At 41.7% G+C, this 26,108-nt stretch overlaps 1 protein-coding gene across 4 annotated transcripts in view; it reads right to left on the bottom strand.

Annotated features, from left to right (window-relative positions):
- Positions 1 to 613: 613 nt before the first annotated feature.
- MTA1 (metastasis associated 1) overlaps positions 614 to 26,108 on the bottom strand; it is an 87,174-nt gene continuing 61,679 nt past the window's right edge. The window contains exons 14-21 of one of the 4 annotated variants that reach the window (XM_054834177.1): positions 24,421 to 24,610; positions 23,952 to 24,041; positions 21,945 to 22,097; positions 20,861 to 20,896; positions 14,506 to 14,517; positions 9,675 to 9,706; positions 6,645 to 6,796; positions 614 to 2,309 (exon numbers count right to left, since the gene is read on the bottom strand). In XM_054834177.1, the coding sequence (XP_054690152.1) occupies positions 2,171 to 2,309; positions 6,645 to 6,796; positions 9,675 to 9,706; positions 14,506 to 14,517; positions 20,861 to 20,896; positions 21,945 to 22,097; positions 23,952 to 24,041; positions 24,421 to 24,610 (804 nt within the window). In that variant the 3' untranslated portion in view covers positions 614 to 2,170. Of the gene's footprint in view, positions 2,310 to 6,644; positions 6,797 to 9,674; positions 9,707 to 14,505; positions 14,518 to 20,860; positions 20,897 to 21,944; positions 22,098 to 23,951; positions 24,042 to 24,420; positions 24,611 to 26,108 lie in introns of those variants that run through there. The other 3 variants (XM_054834178.1, XM_054834179.1, XM_054834180.1) reach the window with 3 other exon arrangements.

The raw sequence follows: 26,108 nt of genomic DNA, 5'->3' as shown, positions 1-26,108 counted from the left end.
CCCTTCCTACGTAGCACATCCTTCAGGAACGGCTCTCCCCTCCCGCTTTTAACTTATGGATAGGAAAACGTGACCAGCAGTATAGGATACACTTACAACATCTGCTAAGTTGCACAGCGGGTCACAGCCAGAGAGTAAATCTTACCGCTCCCGAGCGGCGAATAAGACCAAACATTGAGCCCGCTTTGCTTATCCCAGTAAGGAGCGAAGGTAGAAATAGTGAAATGTCAGTGGGTTCGGCTGCTCACCCCAGGGATTTCACTCTGCCAGAGTCATGCCCCTGACCAGCAAGATACATGAGCCACCGCGGACAAAAGGCTCATTCAGAGCTCCAGCGCTGCATCTGCTGCGGTATTTAAAAGGAGGAGGGAGGGAGTCACAGCCTGAAGTGCTAGAAATGTTTAAACTGCGTACGAGGGGAATCAAACCATGAATGACTCTCGGCCTGCACAGCACAACGGCACTGGCAGCGCAGGGACGCGCCGCAGTTATGCAAACACTTGAGAGCAGAACACAGCTCTGGGATGCGAAGGAAGGAGCGCAGAGGCGTGCGCGCCAGCCAGATGGCACCCTGAGCCTTGGCAGCCGTTTCAGAAGAGACAAAAAGCAGATGTTTCACAAAAGCTCACTTTCCAGGTTTATTAAGTAAAGTTAACTGAATTGTTTTCATTTTGTGGGGATTCCTTTCCGTCTAACCCGGTGGGTTAGCAGAGTTGCACAGAATCACGGTTGGACTGTGATAACCCAAATACAACTTTGGCTCATCTCACCGCTGACACATATGGAATGACTTGGGGGTTATTACATGCTGTGTCTGCTTGAGGCAGGTACATGTACAGATCAGCACAAGTTGCAAATGATAGTTTACATCCTTTCAAAACAAAGCAGAGCATTCGGCAAATGCACTGCAATGAGAAGACATATGAAAAAGAAACTATACAGACTTGCAAATACATAAGAAGTTCAAGAGATGCAAGAAACCTCAAACACAAGAAATGTCAAGGGGGGAAAAAAACACTTAAGTTCAGACACAATGTGTTCAAATGAAAACCCAGCTGTAATTTAAATTCCCTTCAAAATGGGAAACATACAGTAATGCAATTAAAGAGAAACCAGGTCTCGTCCTGGGGAAGATGTGTCCAAAAACACTGATGCACAAACAGGTTCAGAGTTCTAAGCAAAATGTCCCTGGGCATTGGTGTACTTGACTCTTGGAGCCAGAGCAAAGCAATTCATTACACTTGCCGGACTGCTGGGCCTACTGCTGCGTCTTGGTGGTATAACAGCACGTAGGATTCCAGATGTCAGAGAGAAGGCAGCACGCAAACTGCTGGTTACTGGGAAAAATGCCACGGGCCAGATCTCCCAGGGATTGACTAGAGTAAGGACACCTAATTCTGGTAGCCTGGCCTCCACTGCACACAAAGTTAGTGTAATGTTCTGCAAGGTTCTTCAGTTCTTAGCTCACTCCTTTCTCAGCCTGAGTTGTTTCTGTCTTGTGCATGAGCACAACTGGCCGTGCAAAATGATCCAAAAAACATAAGGGACAGGACCAAAGAAAACTGGCTGAACCTGGGGCTGGCTTTCAGCTCCTATTTCCAAATATCAGTTAAAGGTTGGAAATTTATCTACAAAAGAAATAATATAAATCAAATAAAAAATGGCACCGTCCACAAATAAAAAAAAAGAAAAGAAAAGAAAAGAAAAGAAAAATCTTACAACACAGCCTCGTAAAAACGGCTTTGCAACGAGAGCTCAGTCACAAAATGAAGGGTTCTAGCTCTTCGTACATTGGAAGAAGAAACAAAGCTAAAAAGTACTAGTCCACATTCTCTTAATAAGTTAAACTTACTTTCCCTCCCCTGTCTACAAAAGGGGTAGAAGCAAAGGGGAAAAGAGGCTACCAAAAATAAAAATTAAAAAGAAAAAAAAAAGAAAAAAGAAAAGAGAGAGAAGGAGAGAGCGCGCGCGAGAGAGAGCAGTCTGTGGTCAGAGGCTCAGAGCAGGGCTGAGTTCCTTTTAAGGGTTTAAAAGATGCAAAACAGTTCCTCAACAGTTCCCTCTCTTCAACAGTTAGTTCAATGCTGTAGCCATAGAAACTCAAGTATATATTGGAGGAGAGATTCTTTCGGGCAGATCCACCGTCATCCGGAGAGCTGCTCAGCATGTGTTAATCCTCAATGATTATGGGTTCATCATTCATGGGCTGGCGTAGCTGCACTGCCTGGATGGGCCGGAGGATAATAGGCTTGTAAGGGCGTCTGGCGGCTCGCTTGGCTTCAGAGGAGGAAAGCAGCTTGCGGATTTTCCTGCAGACAGTAAGGAAGAAAGGAACCTATTACAGAGACCAGCATTGTAGGTTTCTCAATTTCTCCGAGTGAAACCAGGCCTGCACAGGCAGAGGCTGCTCACTAACTGGATGGGCTGACACTGTTTATTTCAGCAATGTCTTCCCCAGGGAACTTTTGTTTTCTGATTTATAAACCCACCAATGAAGAGGAAATTGCATTGTCTGTTCCAGAATCCTTCCCCTGCAGAGCAGAAGGCATTCTGGTCCAGCTTCATAGGACCAGGGTCTACTGCTGTAAATATAAACACATGAAATAGTTGTGACAGCCAGTTTCCACACCACTAATTTAGTGTGATGCACACAGACACATCGGTTGGACATGCTGCAGGCAGCTTTGTGGGAATTTACAAAGCCAAGTTAAACCAAACCTCTTCTGGCAACGCTGGTCACTTCCCCGCCTGCTAATCCATCTCTCGCAGAGCTCCCTGACATTCCCCAGCCCCAAGCAGGTGCACACAGCTGCCTCTTCAAAAGAAACCCCTAACAGCACAAGCCAGCAACAGTTGGTCTCCCATGGAGCTCGAGGCTGAGCTGCCACAGGGGAGCCCCATGACGGCCACTAACCAGTGAACCAGCCTTCCCCCCTCCACTGGGAACACTAACAAGGTGTCTCCCCCTCTTATTTCTCCTGCGCTGCACGTCCCCAACCTAGAAATGGGTAATATTCACATCTTGCATTTGTTAAGAGTGTCCCTTCAGGTTACAAGACTAGCAACAAGTCTTAATCAGATGCAGGAAGCTATTTTCCATGTGGAGAGAAAGTAAAAGAGAGAGAATGGAGAGAGGACACACTGAAGTTTTAAAGTTAGCAAAATAAGGTAGAAAGAGACAATGCAGAATGATTACTCATTTCTTTTTGTCAATAACACGTTTAGAGCTAAAGGAAGTATCCTAAAAATTAAAAAAAAAGAAAAAAAAACAAACAAGAAGAAAAAAACAGCAACAATGAAAAATGTGTTGTGTAATCAAAATGAGGAATTAATTTCCAGAGGATGTTGTGGTGGTCAAAGGCATATAGAGATCATAAAGGAAAGTGATAAATATTCACAAGAGTAGTCTACCAGTACCCATGATACACAGCCTTCAGTTCAGGAACTGGGGCAACAAGGAGGGTCTGACAAGGAAGCACTGCCTACCCTTAGAGGCTCCCACCTTAACGATTTTTAACTTACCGTGAGGGACACGATACTGCACTAGAGGAAGGGCAGCCACATGGCTTTACAGTCCACAACTCAAACATCTATCTCCCAAAGAGAATTTTTACACTTTTTGGTTACTCAACGTTGTCGGGGCCAAATTTTTCATTTAAAAAAGAAAAAAAGAATGGACAAGACACATTCATAGAAGAAACTGCTCAACGTACTGCCCCCCAAATTTACCCTCCCCACCAACAGCACTGACAAATCAACAACTTCAGCTGAAGATTTTGAATCAGCTCTGGTGAGATTGGGTCATCTCTTCATGTGCTTTTTTGCCCACCGAGCAGAACAAGCCTGCTACATAGAGCTCACACATACAGACACATGTCTCTTGTTTGCTCAGTGTCCCCATTTCTCCAGTGTCTTCTGAAGCTGAAAGGGCACAGGCTGGGGAGAGGAGAGAACAGGGTGGAAAAGTGGTAGTGGGGAGGAAAAAAAATAAAACCTTGATGTGATGATTTTTCCAAGACTCGCTTAGCTGAAGCTGATCTACTTTCAGCCAGTGGAGCTTCTTACAGTATCCGCATGTGCTCAATTAGACACGCTGCCATCAGAAACACGTCTCGTAGCAGTTCTAGATTCTGATCAGGTCACTCGCTGCCTCCACTTGCATAAATTATAAATCCCTAGTTCCTTATTGTGAGGCTTGAATTCAAAAACTTATCCCTTTCAATTGACAAACTTTTCAAACTGCTCCCTCAAAGCTATCCAGTTTTCTAGCACTGTTCTCAACAGTGCCACACAAAAGGGGGAGGAGAGAGGGGTGTAAAACTTTACGGAAACCTGCTTTCTGTGACTGAAAACACAGCCTGACCCTCAGCTGGAGGATGATATGCAGATATTGCTGCTAGATTGATTGCTAGGGAGCCAACACAAAGCTCAAATTGTTTCAGAGCTCACAAACAACTCTTATATTCTTGACACTGGAATGCAGCAGATGGTTCAGGGAAAAGTTAGAGGTGAAATGCCCGACAGAAAACCCGTGCCACTTACAATGCTACATCGCTCAGGCTTCCCTGCTTTTCAGCAGGCTGCCAAACATCTCTTTTCAGCACTCATCAGTCAGCTAAGCAGCAAGGCTGTCAGACAAAGCAGCCTGTTCTTTCTTTCTTGTTTTTTTAAAAATGGAAGAGATAAGGTCTTATTGAGCTGATGTCTATCACTGCACTACGATTTCTGCGTTGGTGGTTGCTGTGGGACTGATCTTTCCTGCCTCGGTCAGTAGTTCTGTATGAGCAGATAATTCTGTGCCCTTAAGTAAGTTGTTCTCATGACCAACATCGCACTTGAATATTCTCACTGTTCTGTACGGATCAAAGGGCGGGACCTTGTAGAAGTACTGAGACATTACTACCACCGACCTGCAGTATTTCTCGTGGGTTGGATGATAAAAATGTCAAGTGGTTTGTAGATTACGAAATAAGCCTTGAGCATCCAAGGACTGAATTAGAGACTGCATACCCCACATCCGCAATGGCATGTGAATTTGCCAGAACTGAAGGTCTGTGACAGGATCCCAGTACCTCTCTACCACTTCCCTTGAAAATTAAATACTTCTTTCACTTTAGTTTCAATTATATAAGGGATCCCACAGCTTACTTCCACGGCGTCTCGCAGGAACAGAAAAGGAGAAGGGAAAGATAAGGTAAAGATGTAAGGTGGTGAGAAATGCACAGTTGCATTAAAGGTGTCCATAGGAACAAGCCTGACACAGAGATTCATTTCATGTTTCTTCTAACAGAGGGGGATTCCTGCACTGAAATCTGGGGATCCAATAGATCAGTGGTTAGCATGTTGAACGTTACCAGTCTCAGCTTGTCTGCAAAGCCCATCTTTGATACTAGGCTCACAGAATAGTCACTTGACACTTGAAATGCTTTGCAGACTAAGGAGGAGGCTGGGGATGTCAGGACTGACTATGCACTTCATGCTGAACAAATGAATACTCGGAGTAGTGACAAATTTAGTAGTACCAGAAGGGATGAAATACTCAAAACCTCTGGCCTCCTTGCTCACTTGTAAGGGCTACCATCCAGTAATTCCCATGTCCACCTCTGCTACGTACTGGAGGGAAAGGTGAGTGCTGCTCTGCCTGTTGGGGCACCCATACTGAAAGTGTTGATAACTCCAGGCTTCAGACACAGACAAAAGCCAGAGAACACCCCTGCTTGCAGAAAGGGCTGAAAAGCAAGGCTGCGGCTTTGCTCTGACCTTCTTCAAGGTTACCCAGGAGAGGCATCAAGTTCCTGGGAAGAAACCACACAAGCAAACGTCTCTACCTTTCTCACTGCACCCAGGAGCAGTCCTCCCTTCCTAGGAATAACACGGTACTGGGAATACACACACAAAAGCTTTGCTTTAGGGATCAGGCCACATAACTTCTACAGCTCTTTAAGTAGCTTGTAAACAGCTTCTTTCAAGTGAAACTCCTGCAAGGAAGGTGTCTATTATTATTTTATCCTGTGGGCAGGCTAACAAGAAGGACTAGCAGAAGCGGTACCACGAAAGGAAGATGATGGACACTGCAAGGCTAAATTTCACCCCTGCTGCTGGCAAATATAAGCCACCAAAGGAACAAGGCAACTCAGCCCCCAGAAACCCTGTGTCACTTGTGGTTTCAGTATTCAGACACACTAGGAGACATTCTGAGAGGTAATAGAAGAGACTTCTGCATGCAAGAGGGCACACAGAGCTCCACGTATAGGAGGCTCTCTTCCTCAGCATTACTCATGTGCCTGAAGGTCCTTATCCTGTTACTGAGACACTGTGGTGGGACCGCCAAAGGCATTTATGGATCTGAACAAGGTGAACTCCCCACCTCAGTCTTCCTCCTCTTATTGCCCATCTCTTATAGGAACTGCTCTGGAAGAAGAATCTGCTTTCTCTGGAACACAAGTGATTAAGCACATCAGACACGATTAGGTGTACCACAGCTTTTATCCACCTAAACACCAGCAGTGATGTCTGCATTCAGTTTATAGCAACAGATTTGCTGAAGAGATCCTTGTCTAACCACAAAATCAGCTGCAGCACCCACGAGGAACACAAATCAAAAGATCTCCCCTTAAATCCTCTGAAAAGACCAAGTTTCCTACCTGGTTTCTTCAGTGGCCATGTAAAAAACATCGTCTGGTGCATCAATCCAGTTCATCCTCCTCCTTTTCACTGGAGGCATGGATCCACCACGAATTAATCGGACTTTTGTTGGGTATGATTTCCCATTGAGCAGCAAGTTTCGGCTTGGTCCCTAACGTGATACATAAAAAAATACAATTACAGACTCGAACAAACCTGCAGCAGCATGTGATAAGCACTCAAGGGAAAAGACAATTAAAGTTGTTGTTTCTGGTAAATATATCCCCTCTTGCCCACGACTGAACACAGAATTCACATAAAAGCAATTGTCCACAAGCAGTAGAAGTTAGGCACCTTCAATATACAATAGGACAGCAAATATTCCAGCGACAGGACAGATAAAAAAAAAAATGGAAGGCATTACCAATAATCTGTTGCTTGTGTCTGAAAGATGACATCAAGTTTGAAAGATTGAACATAAGACTTAGATTTCAGCTACTACCATAAATCTAGAGCAACTCTATTGATTTCAGGGAAGGAAATCTAGCTACACAGCAAATCAAATATAAAAATCAGAATTTACAGTTATTCTGGGGTACCAAACTTACCCATATCCTTTCTGTTCTAGGAAGGTTAATATTTAACGATATATTAAATATGTTGTTGAAAACAAATCTAGAACTACAAAGCTTAGCAGCTTTCATCATAAAATCCTTTTAGCATTTAACACCACAGATTTCCCATATACAATACATCTGCTTTGCGAATCAACACAGGTTTAATTTTTCAGACCCACATTAGCCCCCTTCCACTCAACTGGAAAAAACATGAGCTGTTATTAAGAGAAGTGCAGATGCAAGGGAGCAAAGGATTAAGCTTCGCAAATGCAGCTGTCCTTGATCATTTGAAGTCCAGTTCTGCTGCCCCTCTTCCTGCTGATTAGCACACTGAGAAATCCCACTGAAATCAGTAACACTGGACAAGTCAGGAAAGATGCAAAATAAGGGCTGAGAAAATTTCATATGAATAAATTAAAGCTGGTCAGAAAACATCCCAGTAGAAATTTAATTCTGGTATTTCACAGGTCATCCTCTGAGGTGAGACCATCTGCCCACATGCACCCAGGCTTCCCCTTCTGCCCACGAAATGGGAAACAGTGTGTACATGAGGGACGTCTGGCCTGGGAGATCCACCTCAAAAGGAAAGGTGGGGACATGAGGTACTCATGTCCTCAAGTGTCAGGTTATGGCAAAAGCTCAACCAAATTTTAATACTTTGACTCAGAAAGGGAAGACCTCAGTCTGCCAACCAAGAAAAAAAAAACCCAACAAAACCTTGCATCTATCTCATTTTTATCTGAGGAGAAAACAAAAAATGATCCGTGACTTTTTTTTTTTTTTGACCAGCCTTAATCAGCTATGCTAGCAAGATCTGCTTCTTGTAGAAAATCAGGGCTTTAGAGCTAAACAAACAAAATCCCACCTTTTAAAATCCTAAGCTCTTTAAAACTGCTATATACAAGTGCAATAACAATCAAATTTCTCAGTTGCCCAGCTCCATGTTATACAAGACAACTTCAGCACCACAGCAGACCACTGAAATACTTCAAGAATTGCTTTTATATTTGAAGTTTATTACGGAAAAGGTTTCAAATAAAAAGCTTTTCTGTTTTTTTTTTTAACCCCCTCCAGATTTCTCCAAGAAAATCCTTGCATTAGTGTTGCAAAGGATATTTTCTCCATATATGTTACATGCGCAAGTGAACAACTCCAGAGAGTTCTTGGAAATACCTAGAAGGGGACTCCTGTGCTTCTAGGTTGCCTTTTCTCTACCTGCACTGAGCAATCCATTTCAAATAGTACATCCTGAAACATGGACCTTTAATTTTCAGTTCAGTAGCACACTTTACCAAGCAACCAGAAATCAAGGCAGTTGGGGGGGGGGGGTTACCCTAAAACACCTAAAAAGTGTTAGGTCATCACAGATTTCTCCCACTGCACTGAGTTGGTTTATACAGCAGACACAAACAAGTAGCCAGTCTCCTCAGTGACAAGAAATGAAGCTGAATTCAAGGAGGAATACAATTTACCACTTCATATCAGATGCTCGAGTAACAAACCAAATGAATGCTTCATTATTACAAGCAGACTAGCATGCTCACGTTATAGCCCACCCCCATGATACTGCACACTATCCAAGAGCATTACTAGATTGAATAATGCTGGTGATCACCATTCAGTGACCGTCAGTCATACCTGCTGCTGATTGACCCATGTCAGAGTGACTCTACTGACACCAATACGGCGTGGCAGTTCACCTAATGAGGCAAGCTCCACTTTATCAACACCAGAAGATCATTTTTGGGGGGAAAAAAAAAAAGGAAATTTATGCTTGAAGTTCTCTCCCATGAGTCTCCCATAAGCCATGCGTAAGGGGGAAAGTGATGCATAGCCTTTGCGCTGGCCCCTTCACACTGAGGTGAATTTAATGAGAAAGCATTTTGCCAGAGACACATCAATCAGACTGGCTATTTGCTTCTGTCCTTTGATAAAACTCAGCATAATGGATGAAAGGCTAGGAATCATTTTTACTCAAAAAAAAGAACATAAAGAACAAGCATTCTCAGCAGACAACTTGCACACCAACTTCCTAAAAAAATAACAAAGAAAAAAAGAAACTGTTTTCCAAACAAACCCTTCCATCAGTTAAACCTTCCTCCTTCAGTGAAACACATTCCACCTAGAAACACATCCCAGAACTTTGCTATAAACAGCCACTCAGTTTCTGTATGAGCAGAAACAAAATGTTCCATTCAAAACAGAATCTCATTTATATAGATAGATTTGAAGTTTAAATTGAATTTAACCACTTCAACATTTCGTATTTGCCAAAATAATACTTTTTTAAAATTTTTCAATTTAATTGGGAAGTATGACCAGCTGCAAACAGCAAAGACGGAAGTGAAACACTAGGGTTTAATGGGGTGTTCTATCTAGCGTGGGTTAATAATTCTTCTTTTCCCTGTTTTGGTTAAATGAACATTCTCTTACCATTTGTCTGGTTTGTCCGTGGTTAGGCAGACCTAACAAACAGGAAAGAGAATAGAGCTGGTAAGACCATTGCTTTTCCAAGACAGAAAAAAGTACAAAATCAAAACACACGCAGCTATGATCGCAACTGTGTTGTTTTGCTAAAACAAGAGTTGTCTACCAAACTAACTTCTCCCCTCCTAGAAAGGTAACTGAGAAAAGAGCTTCCTTAACAACACGGTTTGAAGAGCAGGGACCCCAAGTTAAAAACACGTTCCGGTCACTCAATCTTTTCTCTGTTTACTCACACCTTTCTTCAAACTACCACTAAAAGTACACCTCCTCTTTCAGATCTGAGGTTTTCCTCAATTTTGGGGAAAAATCTGGAATTCTGTTTTAGTTTTGGAGGAACTTACTGACATCAAGAAGGAGAAAGTGGAAGGTATTGCACACTGTCAAGAACAGCAACAAATAAAATCTTTCCTGTCATCCCTGGATCCCCAGGGAACTCTTCAAGCTCAGACGTTAGCTACACACTGTTAGCAAACAGACTGTATCTGCTGAACCTACCACAAGTAAATACTTCCACAGGCGTAGCTCCATCAGTCACAAAGCACAGCGACTCCGGCTATCACAAAAGCCCTTCCCCGGTAATACAAACAGCACCGTAAAGCACCAAGCACAATGCCTTGATTTTACCAGCTTATTTGCTATACTACCCGATGCCCTGCCATGCTGCCATAGCGTATGTACTGAACTGTACATATATGAGACCTTGCAGAACACACAGAGGTCTTGGGATATAAGAGAACAATGTGTTGCTACAAGGCAGCAGGGTATGGCATGGAATGGACTGGGAGACCTAATCAATCTTTTTATTAGCACCATTTAGTTTTCTAAGATGCACGCTCCCAGAAAACACCGTTTCATTAACACCAGAGCACTAAGCCATCCTTCTCAGCCCCTTCCTGGCTGAGAACCAAAATGTCAGTACATCAAACCCAACAGGTACTACAGGGCAGGCATCAGCAAATGCTGTCACTGGCTGCAAAAGTTATGAATTCTGCTTTCACATTTATAGCAAGCTTCCCAGGTTCCCAGTTTGATACTTGAAATTTCCCATTGCTAGCCAGTTAAGCTGTGACGAAACAGCAAAGTTTTTTAAAGAATCCAGCAAAAATAAGCTGTTACAGTTCATGGTCTGTACTCCAACAGATTGCCTGAGATTCTTCTTGGTAAAACCAAACACAATGTACTCACAGCAAGTATGCCAGGAAATCCATGGCACAGCAATGTATTGGGAGGGAGGAAGGCGGAACAGGGGACATATCCTGAGCATTGAGCACCACACCACCACATTAAAATCAACAGTGCATATCAAGTGTATTTTCCACTCTGTATTGAGGTATGCCATTTGCTACTTCAAACATGAACGCACAGTTTCAATTTTTGCAGCATTTTTGTGCTGAAGTATCCACAGAGATGAAGAAATAGCTGCCAAAAAGATTTCCATCAAATATGTAGAACAGATGTACCAGGGACCAAGCAAGAGGACCAGTAACAAACTTTGGATGTTGACAAAAGCGATGTAGGCGCCAGATAATCACTCCTTTTTACACGGGAGGAGCAATCGCATCCAAAACACAGCTGCGAGCAGCCATTTGAGATGGATGGACAAAGAGCTCCACGGATGCTGGGGAACAGCACAGCCAGCAGGATGCAACCTGAATCTGTTGGCTTCAGAGCTAGGCTCTAGCGCTTGTCTTTTCTTTCCCCCTTCCATAACAGAAAGATAACATTTTCTCCATTCGCAGGAACTCCAGGAGATGTAAATCAACTGATGCTAGTCCCTGGATTGAAGCCACACATTTCATTTTAACCACACTCCAGATCAGCTCTTTTCTTGCGCTAAGAACATTCTTGATGCCAGAAAAGACTAGCCTAGAGGAGCAGGCGATACGTGGCTGCTGCGATGACGATTGCTGGATGTAAACCAGACACTAAACAGTGCTATCCCTAAGCACCAGAATTAACCCAGAATATTCCAGGGTGAGAAGAGATGTTGAGATTGACACAAACTGAGTGAAGGCTGAGCAGAACTGCTACTTACTCTGAGTCCCAAAGCTTCAGAGCCCGGAAACAGCAAAGAAGCGGGACACACCTCATCCCAAAGCTGTAACTTCTACGATAAAGTTGCCCGGGACAACTTTTTGCTCCAGTAAAACTAGACACAAAGTTAGTTTCAATACAATTTATACTCTTGCTGTCACAGTAATAAGGTATTGATTAGCATATTAATCTTAGCTAGTGTGAATCCACTCTGTGAATTTTCCCTTTAGTCACGCTTTGATAACTGGAGTTTTAAAGAATAAATATAAAAACAGACACTAAAAAGACTAGCTTCAGTTTGCAATTAAAAAAACCCCCACACACCATGCAGCTGAAGCACTGCTATTAAATGAGCAATTTTTACCCACAACAGTCAAAAAGATGCAGAGAGACAGTGTAACATCTGTAAGCCATTGCAGAACAGCTGTCAAGTCAACAGGATGCATCTGTACTGGAAACAATGGATTCTCACCCAAAAGTTTTTGGTGGCTTCTGTGCGAGAGATGAGGTCTGCAAGACAGGCATCTCTAAGAACTAAATAAATACTCCGTCTCTGCGTAAGGAGTGGTACAGGTAGGTAACTCACCATATGAAACTTAGTTCTCCCTGAGGTGCTTGGCCCATTTTCACAGATCAAGGTTTTAGAGAAAACTTCTCTCACACATCCATCCAAAAGCAGGTTAAAAAAGTAGGACAGCATATGAATATAATAAACCAGGAGCAAAATCCAACAAGGTTCTGGCAGCTCCTCTACAGGAAAAAAACCTGTCTTTAACTTCATTTTAGATGTCTAGAGAAGCCACAGGGTAGAAAGTGTGAATATTCCTTTCGATGATATCTAAAGTCCAACTGCTTGAATTTACATAGCTCCACATAAGAAACACCACTAAACTCCTCCAAATAAGGAAAAAGAACCCAACAAACAAAAAAAGGTAACCAAACCTTTAAAACCACAAAGTGTAAAGGTCTACAACAATAAGTCTAAAGTAGATCTTCCACTCTTCTGCAGCCAAAGAAATTGAAATGTATTCTGAAAACTCAAGATTAAATGTTTTTTCCATAGCACTGAAAAAAACACAAAGCCCAACAAAATCTCCTCCCATTCAACTCCTGCCAAAGTTCCTCTATACACTGAAATAAAGAGGAAGTCTCAATGGATAAAACGTAGACAAGGTAAATTGAAGGTATGTCTGCAGATAAGCATTGATGTCCTTTGCCTCAGACGATTCTACATTGTTACTGAAATGGCAATAAAACAACTAATCAGTCAGAGATTAACTGACATGCTCAGCGTGTGCCTCCTCAGCTCCCCACAACTTAGTGACAAAGGCCTCAGAAGTGCTCCTCAAGCGGAAGCACAATTACTGAGATTTTGGCTCAAAACCAGACGCAGCAGGTTACTATGCCTAACGATCCTTTCATTCAAGTATCAAAAGCCACAGATGAATATATTTTCTCCCAAAAAAAAGGCAGGTGGGGAAGGAATATCACAAAGAGCAAGCGCAAGTCTGTTACTGTGCAGCTTTATCTTTTGGGGATGGGGGGAACCACCTCTCAGACACCCAACCTGTTTCTTTCCCCACAATCTCCTATCGTTTGAATCTAATGCTTTCAGCTGTGTTAAATTTAATACGAGAGAATCCCCAAACTTCCTGCAGCAACTACAGCAGCACCCCAAGAGCATGCTGCAGGAGTAGGGAATAGTTGGCACCCGACAACACAGAGCGGAGTGGGGGAATCTAATTTCCTGATGGGAAGCAAACCAGCACGTCTGGTCCTACTGGAAGCCTGAGAGTAGACATGCATGCTCTTTGCTGATCCAGTCCCACTCCCCACGAGTCCAGCCTGTGTACACTGCCTGTGTATTTACAGACCATTTCACAGTTTGGTGTAAATTTGTGCAGAGCTGACCCTCATACCAAGGAGGAAGAGTAGCCCAGCTTCCAGCCACTGGACATAACTTGGAGCTGCTACATTTATTATTTACTTGAACCAATTGTCAGCATATCTGCCACACACAAAAATATGGGTCCTTCATCGCATGTTAACATAATACATCTTTTCTTTTCTTGCCCTTTTTTTTTAAAAACCAATCAGGACATCAAGCAATTAGTCACAGATGGTATTTTGTTTTAACTTCTGTTTACCAAAGAGAAATATCATGCAGAACATGCAATATGCAGTAACATTCATAAGCACGTCTTCAGTCACAATAAACGTAGAGAATTTAACACACACTTTCACAACCAGCAAGTTTACTATACTAAAATACATTGCTTTCAAAAATCCATACACTCTTCATACACATTTTCCTTTTCCAAAAGTAATCCTCCTCCTGGGATTCCATCCTTCCCAGCAGTAACAAAAACATCAACAGTACCACATTTGTGAGCAAGCTAGAAAAAAATATAAAAATGCATGCATGAATGAGGCTTGATGAACAAGGATTTCACTTCCAAGTTACAGGTTCACTTGAAGTACTCTCTGTGTGTTGACACATACAGTTTTTGCAAGCTTGTAAGAATACTTTAGTACCCCTCTCTTTCTTAAACTGCCAAGAGTGTGTTACCGCTGTGAGCAGATTGAGTGTCCACCTTCTAACAATCAAAGGCTATAAACTTTCAGGAATGCAAGTGCAACAAAAGCAGAACAGAGCATAAATTGTACCAAACACCACCTAGACTAATATTTTCTTAAGATTCTGTTCTACTGAAAAACAATGTTAAAATTGCAATTTACTTACCTAAGTAAGTTCCTACCAAGATTGGCAAAGGAAAAGGAAAAAAAAGATTTAAGGTTAAAAAAAGGAAAGATTCACATAGTTCAGAATACAGTAGCCCAGCCCCATGCAACAAATACAGAAACAGACTGTTTTGGTTGTAATGAAACACAGAAGTGATCACAGTTTGCTGTTGGATGGATAAACCAAGACAACATTAAACAAACAGTAACTCCAAATGAGAGATTCCACAAAGAGCTTTAATTTTGTATGAGTAGGCTGTGGTTCATTAGCCACCTCCTTCCACTAATCCCTGCATATTAACCTCCTTGGATCTGGACAGTACTTCCTAAAATGCTTGGTCTAACAGTTCACATTAATTTGCTTCACAGTACCTCGCAGATGATGTGTTTGTTCATGCAAAGCTGTACCTTCTGCTAAGAGTACTTCAGGGACCCTACTAATACATTCTGGGCAGTGACATCCAACTACAATGAGTCAGTACCTACCCATGGACAAATACGTTGAGGATGGAGAGCTGCTACCTATCTTGGTGTTGAGTCAATAAATACTATCCACTCGCGTTCCTAAAAAAGCATCACGGTATATTCTGCTCTGGCTGTAACACACTAAGTGGTTAAAGAGACAACAAAACCACGCGCCTCACTGCTTTAGTGATCCAAACTATGTAAACTAGAAACCACTGAATTATTCACTGTTCTTAGAATTGGGAGTATTACAGGTCAAATACATATATACATATGTGTGTGTGTATATATATATCATATGTATCACACAGGCAGATTCCACTTAATTACAAGTTCAGGCTTTGTACTAGCAGGGGCATTTGCAATTCTGCCTTTGCATTGTTATGCGTTTATTTCCTGTCATATTAATTACACCTGCTCCCTACCGCTGCCCTGGGATATGCACTCTCTTCTCCTTCAATCAACATTTGCATCTTACTCCATACCATCCCTCATAGACAAAATGGTTTTCCCTAGTTGATCCAGAGAACATAATGCCTACCTCCTGATTTCCAGATCTTTCTCCATAACACCAAAAGAAACTAATCACAGTATCGCAGCTAAGCTGAAGGCAAGTGAAAAAAGTTACATGTAACATCTGAATACAAAATCCTAAGTACAATTCTCAAAAATAATCTGTACTTTTGGCATATAATCTAAAGCAAGGAAGTTGCACAGGCACACGGTTCCTGGGGTCTCCAAAAAGCATTTCAAGCAACTTGTCATTCTTCCCAGCTGTGCTGCTGCTGGCAAGAAACAGTCATTCCTTTAAGAAGCACTGAACATTTTCTCTCTTGACACTAGTCAGCATTACACTGGTCCGGATATCAACAGCTAAAGCCAGGACTTTTCCCAGGCACCCCACGTAACACATTATTTATGAAAGGACCAATACTCCCTGCTGTTTACAGTCATTCCTGGATGGATGGATTTCCTTTGGCTGGTCATCCTTGACTTTGGAAGGGCAGCTAGGGCCACTACTGATAAATGTAGAATTTTAACACAACTTATGCATACAGGTAAGTCCAAATTTTCTGCAAGGTCTAAGTCAGCCAGAAAACAACCTTTGAGGTAAGTCTGGTCACCTACATAGCTGATGCTAGAGAACTTCCTTATATTCCCACCTCGACAGCTGTTTTTGATCAAGAACAGTATTTCCACTTTCATGCTCATCTCTTGATAATTAAACTAATGCCATGCTAGGCTGATGAATGCTTCAATTTCTAGGAGTTCATTCACATTTCCCCAAAGGGAGATAAGAAACAATGAACCAGAACACGTTAAATTAGATTGACATCCCACTTTGGTACAGAAATCCCCAGTAGCAGAAGCAAGGTATTCCAACAGTTAATTAACCTCACTCAAAAATTTGCAGCTTGTTTCCAGCCAAAGTTTTTCTACAGTACCTTCTGGCTACTGCAGCTCATTATTCCATTCCTGGCTAGACTAAAAAGCCCTCTATTATTACACTTCTGCTGCTCCTGTCAGCAGAGACAAACATCTACAACTTCCACTTTGATAAAAGCATTTTCCATTATACAGTGTGTTTTCCAGTCCCTTCATCGTTTTCATGGCTCTTCTATAAACCCTCTCCAATTTTCAGCGTACGATCCGCTACCATTTTATCAATGCAAGTTTGTTGCTGGGAAAAGCCGTCCCTTTATTTCAGCTACTCATTCATGTTCTCTCTCTTTCTGCCAATTTTAGAGTGCATGTGATGACCCTGAAAAACAAATTTGATTAGATGAAAGCTAACATGGTGTGAAAGAGGGGGAAAAATTCTAACAATGCTCCCTCCCTTCCTCCAGTAGGAATCTGCATAGACCCCATACTGGATAGCTGTAAGGAAAAAAGTAAATAGGGTCCAGAACATAAAACATCCTCTCTGCACGTCTCTAGAGGAGGTTTCATGGCAAATATTGTCAGTCAAGCTCCAGAACATTAATGAAAAAGCAGTAAGCTAATAAATTTCTAACATCTCACTGTATTTGACAGGTTATGAGACTCCATGCACTTTCCATGCTCCAAAAATGGCAATCTGCAGGAGTTTGTTCATGCTAACCTAATACTGAAGGAGAGCTGGGAAGGGCACTGTTTGCCTAATGATGTCTCAATGACATTTAAAGGAGAAGAAGAAGAAAACAAAACAGATGAAAGGACTACATCCTTCTTATGAAACAGAGTGGAGGGGGAGAAGAGAGAGGAGATTAAGAATATTTTCTTGTTCTTGGAATTCAAGCACCAGTCAAAACTCTACATGCCTGGCCAGACAAATCATATGCAAAGCTTGAAAAAGTTCAGCTCTGCAGAGTTAGGCAGACATGATTCAGAAAAAGAAAAGTTAAAGATTCTTAGCTGGAGTTACAGCAGCAAGAGAAAAAACAAACAAGTAAAAAACAAAATTCCAAAGGAAAATTCTGAAGTACTTTTATAAAAAAGTTCAGCAATTACCAACATTTCCATAATTAGTTTCAACTAGTTCTGGCCGCAGCCTGCTAACAACAGTCTCTTTTTCCTCCTTGATACCTCACCACCAAGGTTCCCCTTTTCCCAGTCTTTCCTTGCTTCCCATTACTATCTCTCTTCACACAGAGTCCTACCTGACCAACCCACATCTGTGCATAGACTAGGTGGTCTTCCATCTCCAACCCTCCACCCTCAGCCATCATTTGGGCACATTTAGGTAGAGTGCTTCCACTTATGCAGGAACTTCACTGATTAACTTTTGAGGGCTGAATTCCAACTACTGACCACTCATTGTCCTAAATACCAAGGGCTGGTAGAGCCTCAGATGAAAATCTTCCAGCAGTGCTGCCTGAAGGAATACCCAAAAACCTACATGAACAGTTCAATTTTCAGCAATGTTAAACAGCCTAATTTTAAATGAAGGCAGGTGGCATAAAAATTTAAATGCCTTAGAAACCTGGCCACCAATATATATGTATAAACATGGATCTTAATGCTTTACACTAAGCAAAAATACTAGCTTGCTAGTTGGCTCATTCCCTGCAAAGCAATCTCTTGATTTTTATATTGCTTTAAGATCTGGCCATGAGGAAAGCCTTAAAAACTTATCACATGCAATCAGCTCAGCAATCAGCCATAATTTACAGCATACATACTTCCCCCCACAAGTCTGGAAGTAATAGCTCAGATCCAAAAGGCTTTTGGCACCAGCAAAGAGACTTCAGCTAAAGCCCATCATACTAGCTGTCCACTGTCATGTATCAGAGACTTTGACACAGTGACCTGTCCAAACCATACGGTATCTTCCAGGTACCACCAACACAGCACATCAGCAGGAAACAGAAAAATCCCTGGATAATTTATGTAGCTGCAGTAAGTTCTTGAAAACTATTGCAGCATAGGTGGATAAATCGTCTTCCTGCTTAAATTTGTGCAGAAAGAGTATTTTCAGTCTCCTCGTTCAGTTGTCTTACCACTAGCTTTTCTATGCAGTATACTCCTACAGTGACCTAAACCAGCCAGTATGCCACCATGTATCACTATGGGGAGAGGAAAAAACATAAAAATAACAAACTCTCCGCCCCTGCCCCCCCCCAATTTCCCATAGTATCTATAGGAGCTATGTAAATGAAGAATCTGACTGGTTATAACAATTCAGTTTTACTCTCATCAATCTTTTTCTTCTATTTTAGGTCAGTTCTAATTAAAAAATTAGTCATTCTGGATAGATAGTACCTCACTGGCTCCTAAATCTGCTCACAAGGCTTCATCACTCTTGCTGCCATTCAACCCTTCTTCACAACAGTTCACAAGTCGTGCTCTTCCTCTCCTCTGACCTCCTCCTCTCCCTTCCCACCAGCAGCCCACCAAACTAGTAAGCCTGTCTGACTCCATCCAGAGCCAAGGAGAAGTCTCAGCACCACGTTCCCAGTGCTGGCATGGTACAGGAAACTGGCATTAGCCCTGCCCAGGGCGAGCAAAGCTTACAAGCACACGTGCAAGGTAACTGGGAACCAGTGATAAGTGCACTGGCACACAAACTGACTCCAGGCCAGAAATAGCTCCGCCAAACTTCAACCAACCATTTCCCTGTGCCCGGGAGAGCTTGATCCAAGGTCTTTAAAACTGGTTTCCTTGCAGGTGGTTCCCTTCCCTCTCTGTCTCAGCAAAGCCTCCAGCAACCCAGGGTCAGAAAATATTCCAGATATCGAAACTGCAGCACGACAAACATTTTCCATTCACAAATAAATCTCAACCAATGAGTTTAAGCCAAACTGCTCACAAGAACTTCCAGTTAACACTCACTACCCCAGCAGGTGAACAGATTCTGGGACTGAATCGTACTCCGCTACCTAGTGGTTACAGAACAAATACAACTACAAGTATTTCAGTGGCTGGCTGAGAACAGACCGAGCAGATAAAGCAGCAGGCGCTTGGTGAGAGCCAGCCCCTGCACAACTGCGCATGTATGCTTCAGAGAAACACTTCTTCTGAGCGGCCTGAACAGGTACTTCACCAAAATCTTCTTTTTGCAAACTGCTCCAGCAACAGTTATGACTGAAATGCATCTAATCAAATATGTGTACCAGCAGACAGATGTTTTAAAACACTAAAACAAGAATCCTCCATTTCCAGTAAGTAAATGGTCTCAGGTTATCAAATCCTGTGCTCTATGCAGAGAGAGTCTGAGGGAAGCATCAGTTCTTCTTCCACTTCCCTCCTTTGGGCCACAACATCTCAGAGCTTCAGAAGTGTGTCATCTGCTTAGTGACTCAGCAGTCCCTTTGCTGATGAGGACATTGAGGAGGGAGCAGCAGGCATGCCAGTAAGCAGGTTGTCACTAGGAGTTGTGGAAGTTCAGTGAGCTACTCCGCATCTACATCCCTCATTACTGGACAAAGCTCCCAAGGAAGCCAAACTGACCGAGGCAGCAGAGCTTTGTTACTTTTCCCAAAACACAAAAGTTAAAAAGCACATTAAAAACTCAGCAACGCAAAATTGAGGTATAAATTCCCAAAGAGAGCAAGACAGTAGAAAGATCTCTGCCCTCATTGTATTCTCCACATGCACTTATATATGCATGCATGCAGGTAAATACTGGTAACAGTCATCCACTGTCTCAGCCATTAAACACAAAGCTTAACATCAGGGCATGCAGCATGGGCCATTTCACGGTAACATGTAAGCTTAAGTTTTTGCATTTGCCTGTCTCGCGATGACATTTGTATATCTTAACTATTGGTCCGTTCTATTGAATTTGGTTAAGTGACATCATATGCGCGTTTCTTGCACTATCACAAACTAAAGATTCTGAGGTCTATTCAGTAGCCAGAATAGATTAGTTTTTAGCCTGTGGAAACTTTGAAAACCATTTCTAGTGCAAGTAGAGAACATACAGACAGTCCCTCACCAGTGAGACTGTCCACTCACGGTGGAAAATAGAGAGGTTTGAACCTGGGACTCGATGTGAACACTGTCTTCTATTTCTTTTGGTCAATGTGAATTTAAAGTAGTTCAGGACACGTGAAACTTGGATTTCTTAAAAGTCAAACAGCGAAACAACACCTAGTTTCAAACCAACCATCGCAGCTTTCAGCAGTTTCACAAAACTGCTAGAAAACTTTTCTGCCAACTTGAGGAATTAGGAATCAATTCTGAACATAGCACTTCATGTCTTCAGCACGGTTGTGTGACTTGTCATCTGCATGTGAAAAGCCTGGAAGGTGAGCAGCATAACCATGGGTGGAAATGGTTACCCAAGGAACACTTAGACATCAACACAGAAGGTGCACACAGACTCATTAGCCACAAAGCACAGATAAGCCAGCAGATGAAACTAAAAATGACTCTCCTAGCATAAGCTGAGCGCAGCTTCAAGGTCTTACCCCTGCTAGGCATCAACAGGCGCTTCTTCATGTTGCCTGATAGAGCACAAGTGAACAGAAAAGAGAAAAACATCACATCAGCAACCTGAACAGCAGCAGTTTTAAAAAGTTCTTAATGTTAAAACACAAACAATAAGATATCAAATGTTTGTAATTATATTTCAGATAAGCCACATATAAAGTTAAAGATAAGAAATGAGAAAGATTCTCTGTATCTCCCTCCCTGCTCAGAGTCACCATTAAACCAACTGTTCCTTTTCCCTGTTAAGGAGAGCTACCCGCTGTGTTCTCACTCCTGTTAAGACCATTTGAACAGACCCTTTTATCCTCATCTGAGAAAAAGAGTGCACTTTCTCTTTCCCGACACTCTCAGGCAAGAGCAACTCTTCAGATCAGAGCCCTGGAGTCCATGCCAGGAACATCCTGCGTCTATCCCACTTCAAACACCTTCACCTTGCCTTTTATTCTTGAGGAGATGAAGCCCAAACTCCACGACACAGAGGTATTCAGTGACAGGGCCAACAAAAGCCAACGCTCTGGTTCTGCGCAAGGCAGGAGCAAGGTTGTGCCACAGCAGATCTGGCACGTCTGCCTCCCTCAGCTAAGCAGCCCTTCTCAATGGCATGCAGCCTCTGGTAGCTTTGCTGAAAGCCAGGTGATCCACACGTTACAAAGCCACCTGGAACTGCACAGCTACTACGTACAGGTTAAAAAGCTGTAAAACCTCAAAAGAAAAAGGAAATATCATTGGAAAAAGCTATTCAGGTTTTCTTCATACTACTCATTTAAAAACTCAAGTTCCTCCTTCACGATCCCATTTGCAAGGTTGGTCAAGCTAGGCAGAGTTCCACTAGCACCGTAGCTTTATGTGTGTGCACCGCCCAGACAGTACACATCATCATGTGTCTCACCCAGGAGAAATGGGACAAGTGACTTTTACAAAAGGAAAAAATTAACCTCCCTCAAGAATAAGAAACTTGGAATTTATATAAAGGACTATAGTTTTAAATAATCTCCTTGTATACCGAAAGGACAGAAGAAAAAGCCTATATAGACAATATACATTTCACAGAAAAATATTTACCATCCATTCCGTTGTGTTGTTCATAACTTCTTTTTCCCAGGATAGTCGGGGACCCATTATTAATGACAGGCGTGAACTTAGCAGGAGTCAGATTGTTGAGAGAACTGGACAAGCTCTTTGCAGGATCTGGTTTCGGAGGACATGGATGAGACTCTGTTGTAAAAGAGCAAGGTGGGGGTTTTTATTAGTGAGGATACTGAAATTATAAATCTGAAAACAACCTGCAAACTTCCAAGGTGACCAAGTATACCTCCCCTTATATACGAACTATCTCAGTCAATAAGTTTGACTGGCGATTGCTATTTATATAAAGCATTTTATGTATATTTAAGAATTCACCTCTACTGAAGATGTCGAAACCAATGTCATAATATTATTCTAAAATAAGAATATAAAATTATTTTTATTATTCTAAAATAAAAATAATAAAAGCACTTTGTATCTATTTCCAGGACACTATTCTCCAACAATTTGGGATCATTTTTGGTGTGTTCTACATTAAAAGCCATCTTTGGGCAGTCATGCAACACCCCTAAACTCCAAGGAAATTAGAACTTTGCAAAGTTTTGCAAAGTTTGTAAAAAATATAATTTCTAAACTGTCCAAACAAGTGACGATTCAAAGCACCACCATAAAGGACATGGAGTCCGAATTCAAACTTCTGGCCAAGGCAGAGATCAAGCACACACTGTTCAACTGAAAAGATTCTGAGAAAATTACAAGCAACAGCAAATGGAGCTTCAACCTAGTTTTTGTCTTGCAGCCCCAACAGCTGAGTAACGTACAACTTGAAGCAGACTGAGCACGACACCTCCAAAAATACATTCTTGCCAGTCCATCAGCCTCCCTCCATTTCTTTCACTCCCTTCTCCCAGCACAGTAGTCAAATGGAGACCCTGACACAATGCTAATGAAGTCTCAAAATGTACTGCTACATTCTGTACCACTAGTAAAAGCAGGATTTTATCCAACAGCAAGACTTCTCCCTTTATTGGCTTTATTTGGTTGCACTATACATATCCAAAGGTTTCTCAATCTGTGTACCTCATTAGTATACAGTAGAGAACAACAGTCAACAGAGAAACAGTAAATATTTAATAAACCCCAAGCCTTACAATATTTTATCAATAAAAACGTTGAAAGGAACAAAATCAACCCCAGTGTTTCTTATCAGAGTAAAAAGGCATTCAATTTCCTTGTTAATCTGGAAGCCTTCAAAGTACCACTGTCCAAACTAGCTTTCTGTGATTAGACTCATGTTAGACTGCTGTAACATCCTGAAACATGACTTCAGGGTGTCTCTAGCAACTGGCAACGCTAGGAAAAATGATTTTGCATTCATTTGTGGAGTCAGTGCTGGCATGTCACATAGCTGGCCTCTTCCAGCACCTAAAACTTACACCAAGGTCCTGGACAGAGCTACTCAGTACTCCCCCACAGATCAGCTGATGAGGCCCAAGGCCTCAAAAAAACCTGTGTAACAAACAAACCAAGAAAGTAAAGAATGGAAGTACAGTCCTCTTGTCTAGCTCCAGCACAGAACAGCCACCAACTGATTCACAAGCTGTGGTACACAGTGCTGTCCTAAACCTGAGAGGCTTCCTGGAGAACCCAACTGTAGGAACTGCCTCCAGACAGCTCAAAAATTGGAACAATGGGACTTACCAATTGTTCCCAAAACACTATGTTCATGCCTCCATTAGCAGATGGTAACTTGTCTCCACATACACTGGAGACCACAGCAAACACATCCCTCCCTTGGAAAAAAGTTTCTGATACAGCTCAGTGAGCCCACAGTGGACTGCTGAGCCACTGTGTCAAATTAAATAGGAAAAGGAAAAAGGACAAGTTCATGGGAAGGTTTCAATGTTTTGGTTTTTTTAATCCAGAACCAGCATCTAAATCCAGAACCAAATGGAGAAAGAAACGGTTAGCAGAAATAGCTAGAAGGGTTTTTTGTTTGGTTGGGGGGGGGTTGTGTTTGGTAGTGTTTGGTTTTTTTAATACCTAAATACCGGAGTACTGCTTCTAAAGGCTTTCGAACCACTTGCTTTAATAGCAATGGGTTTTCTGATGCCTCAGGTAAACGTGCTGTGCCTGTAAAATAAGGAAAAATAATTAGAAGGTAAAGACATTTAGATATTATAGCAAAAATACATGAATAACTCAAGTGTCCTGAAAGAGCTTTCCAATCAAAAGGAATTTTACAGGTTGCAAGCATGTCTTGGCAACAGTACACAAATGCAGAATGCTAAATGTAATAGCAAACATGAATATTTTAAAACAAACAGTTCATGAATTTTCAGAATTACTTGTCTAGCCTACAGTGTTAGAGCACTCTGCAAGCATAGCTAGATTTTGTGAAACCAGTAGCTACACGCAAGAGAACATCTCAAGAAGTTGCAACTCAAACTTTATAGGAAAGGAATCTCAGAGGGCTCCTTTGCCAGTAGGTCCCAGCTGCATCACCACTCACATTCTGCTTTGATTGCTGCGCTGTTAATAGGCAGATAGGGATGTCTTGCAGCATGCCAAGGGCGCAAGATATCTCGACATAATCGTCTGGCAATTCTTGTCAGTTTTGTTGTATGGAGATAGAAAGCTTGTCGTGTCTTCATAGCAAACTTGGGACTCCCACTGTTTCGTACTGGCACACCATGAGGACTCTAGAAAGAAAGAAAAATAAATATGGTTTCTAAAAAACAATTTTTAGAAAGTATAGTTTTCAAGAAGAGAAAGAATATAATATAAAATCACTTTCAACTACTGATTCACGGACACAAGATCAGAAACAGTACTACAGATGAAAGTATTTTCAGTCCAGCTATTCCCCATTTCCCAAATCTTACCCATCAACATTTGGAATTTTCTTCCAAAATACCTCAAAGGATAAAATGAAGGTAAACAGTTTATCTTCACAAGGAAATATTTATTTCTGTGCTGCCCCAAGTTTTAAAGTAGGGATCCAAAAGCCAGACCTAAAGAAGTTACCTGATGCTATCCCATTATTTAGCGTTTATAGAGCCAACAGAAAAAACTTCGGGCGCTTAGAGTTTCTCTGGATATACAATGCAAACTCCTTATAAAAAAAGCATTTGTAAGAGGGAGAGAAATATCAGAAAGTAGCTATATGGCTAAAATGTACATCACAAACTCACTTCCCAAAGCAAACTTATAGCATGCAAGAATGTTTTTGTCTCAAAGGTGCAAGAATTTCTAGTTTAATTCTTACTCTGAATTCAATGAAAGCATTTACAGAGTTACCAAATATTCACTGCATGTAATAAAGAATAATACTGAAAGACATTTATCTACTACAGAGAGCAAAAGCAGGATCTTCACGAAAAGCAACTAAGTCAACCAACAAAATAATGAAAGTAGTATCTTGTTATCTCAAACCTGCCCACGGTTGGAAAATAGGAGGAAATTTCAGTTTGGGGAGAACAAGGCTTCCCCTCTCTGACTATTTACATACTTTTTAATTAACAAACAAGAGGTATAAGGCTGATAAAACCTGGCAGTCATCTCAGCAATTAGCTAGCTTCAGAGGGCAAACAGCAGCCTGGAAAGGATAGAGGTTAAATGAAAGAAATAGAAGAGAACAGAAGAGAAATGATAGGAAAGACTAGGAGAGAGGAAAGAAATTAATCTAAGACCAAAGTTCAGTGTACACTATCCTTCTGTCCATGTGATGCAGCTACTTTTTCCAATCTGCTCAATGTATGATGCTTCCAGACTGAACTTCCACCAAATTCAGAAAAATTCTGAGAATTTTGCTTTTTAAATAAAAGGTGAAATATTAAACAGAAACTCATACAGTGCTTATTCAAACCTATCCAAAAGGAAGGAGGACTAATTAAAAAAATAGGATTAAGCAGAAAAACAAGATAAGGGATCTGTAAAAAGCCACGAACAATTTGGGGTATCTAATGTTGAATGTGCCTTGGGAAAGGGAACAGGTTTCAGGAAATAATTAATTCCTTTATGGGAGGGGGAAGTCCTCTTCCCCCTACAGCAAAAATCATGGAAACCAAATACCAGAAACACTGGCTGGCATTTCAGTTTTTTCCATCTTCATTAAATTATCCCATGTATTTGATGGCTAGTTTGCTAAACAAATGATTTTTTTTTCCTCAGGGCAGTACTTGGCAACAAATTACTTAT

The sequence above is a fragment of the Grus americana genome, chromosome 8, assembly GCF_028858705.1.
Source record: "Grus americana isolate bGruAme1 chromosome 8, bGruAme1.mat, whole genome shotgun sequence".
Lineage (NCBI taxonomy): Eukaryota > Metazoa > Chordata > Aves > Gruiformes > Gruidae > Grus > Grus americana.
Note: the sequence above shows the minus strand (reverse complement) of the source record. Positions and strands in the feature narration are given on the sequence as shown.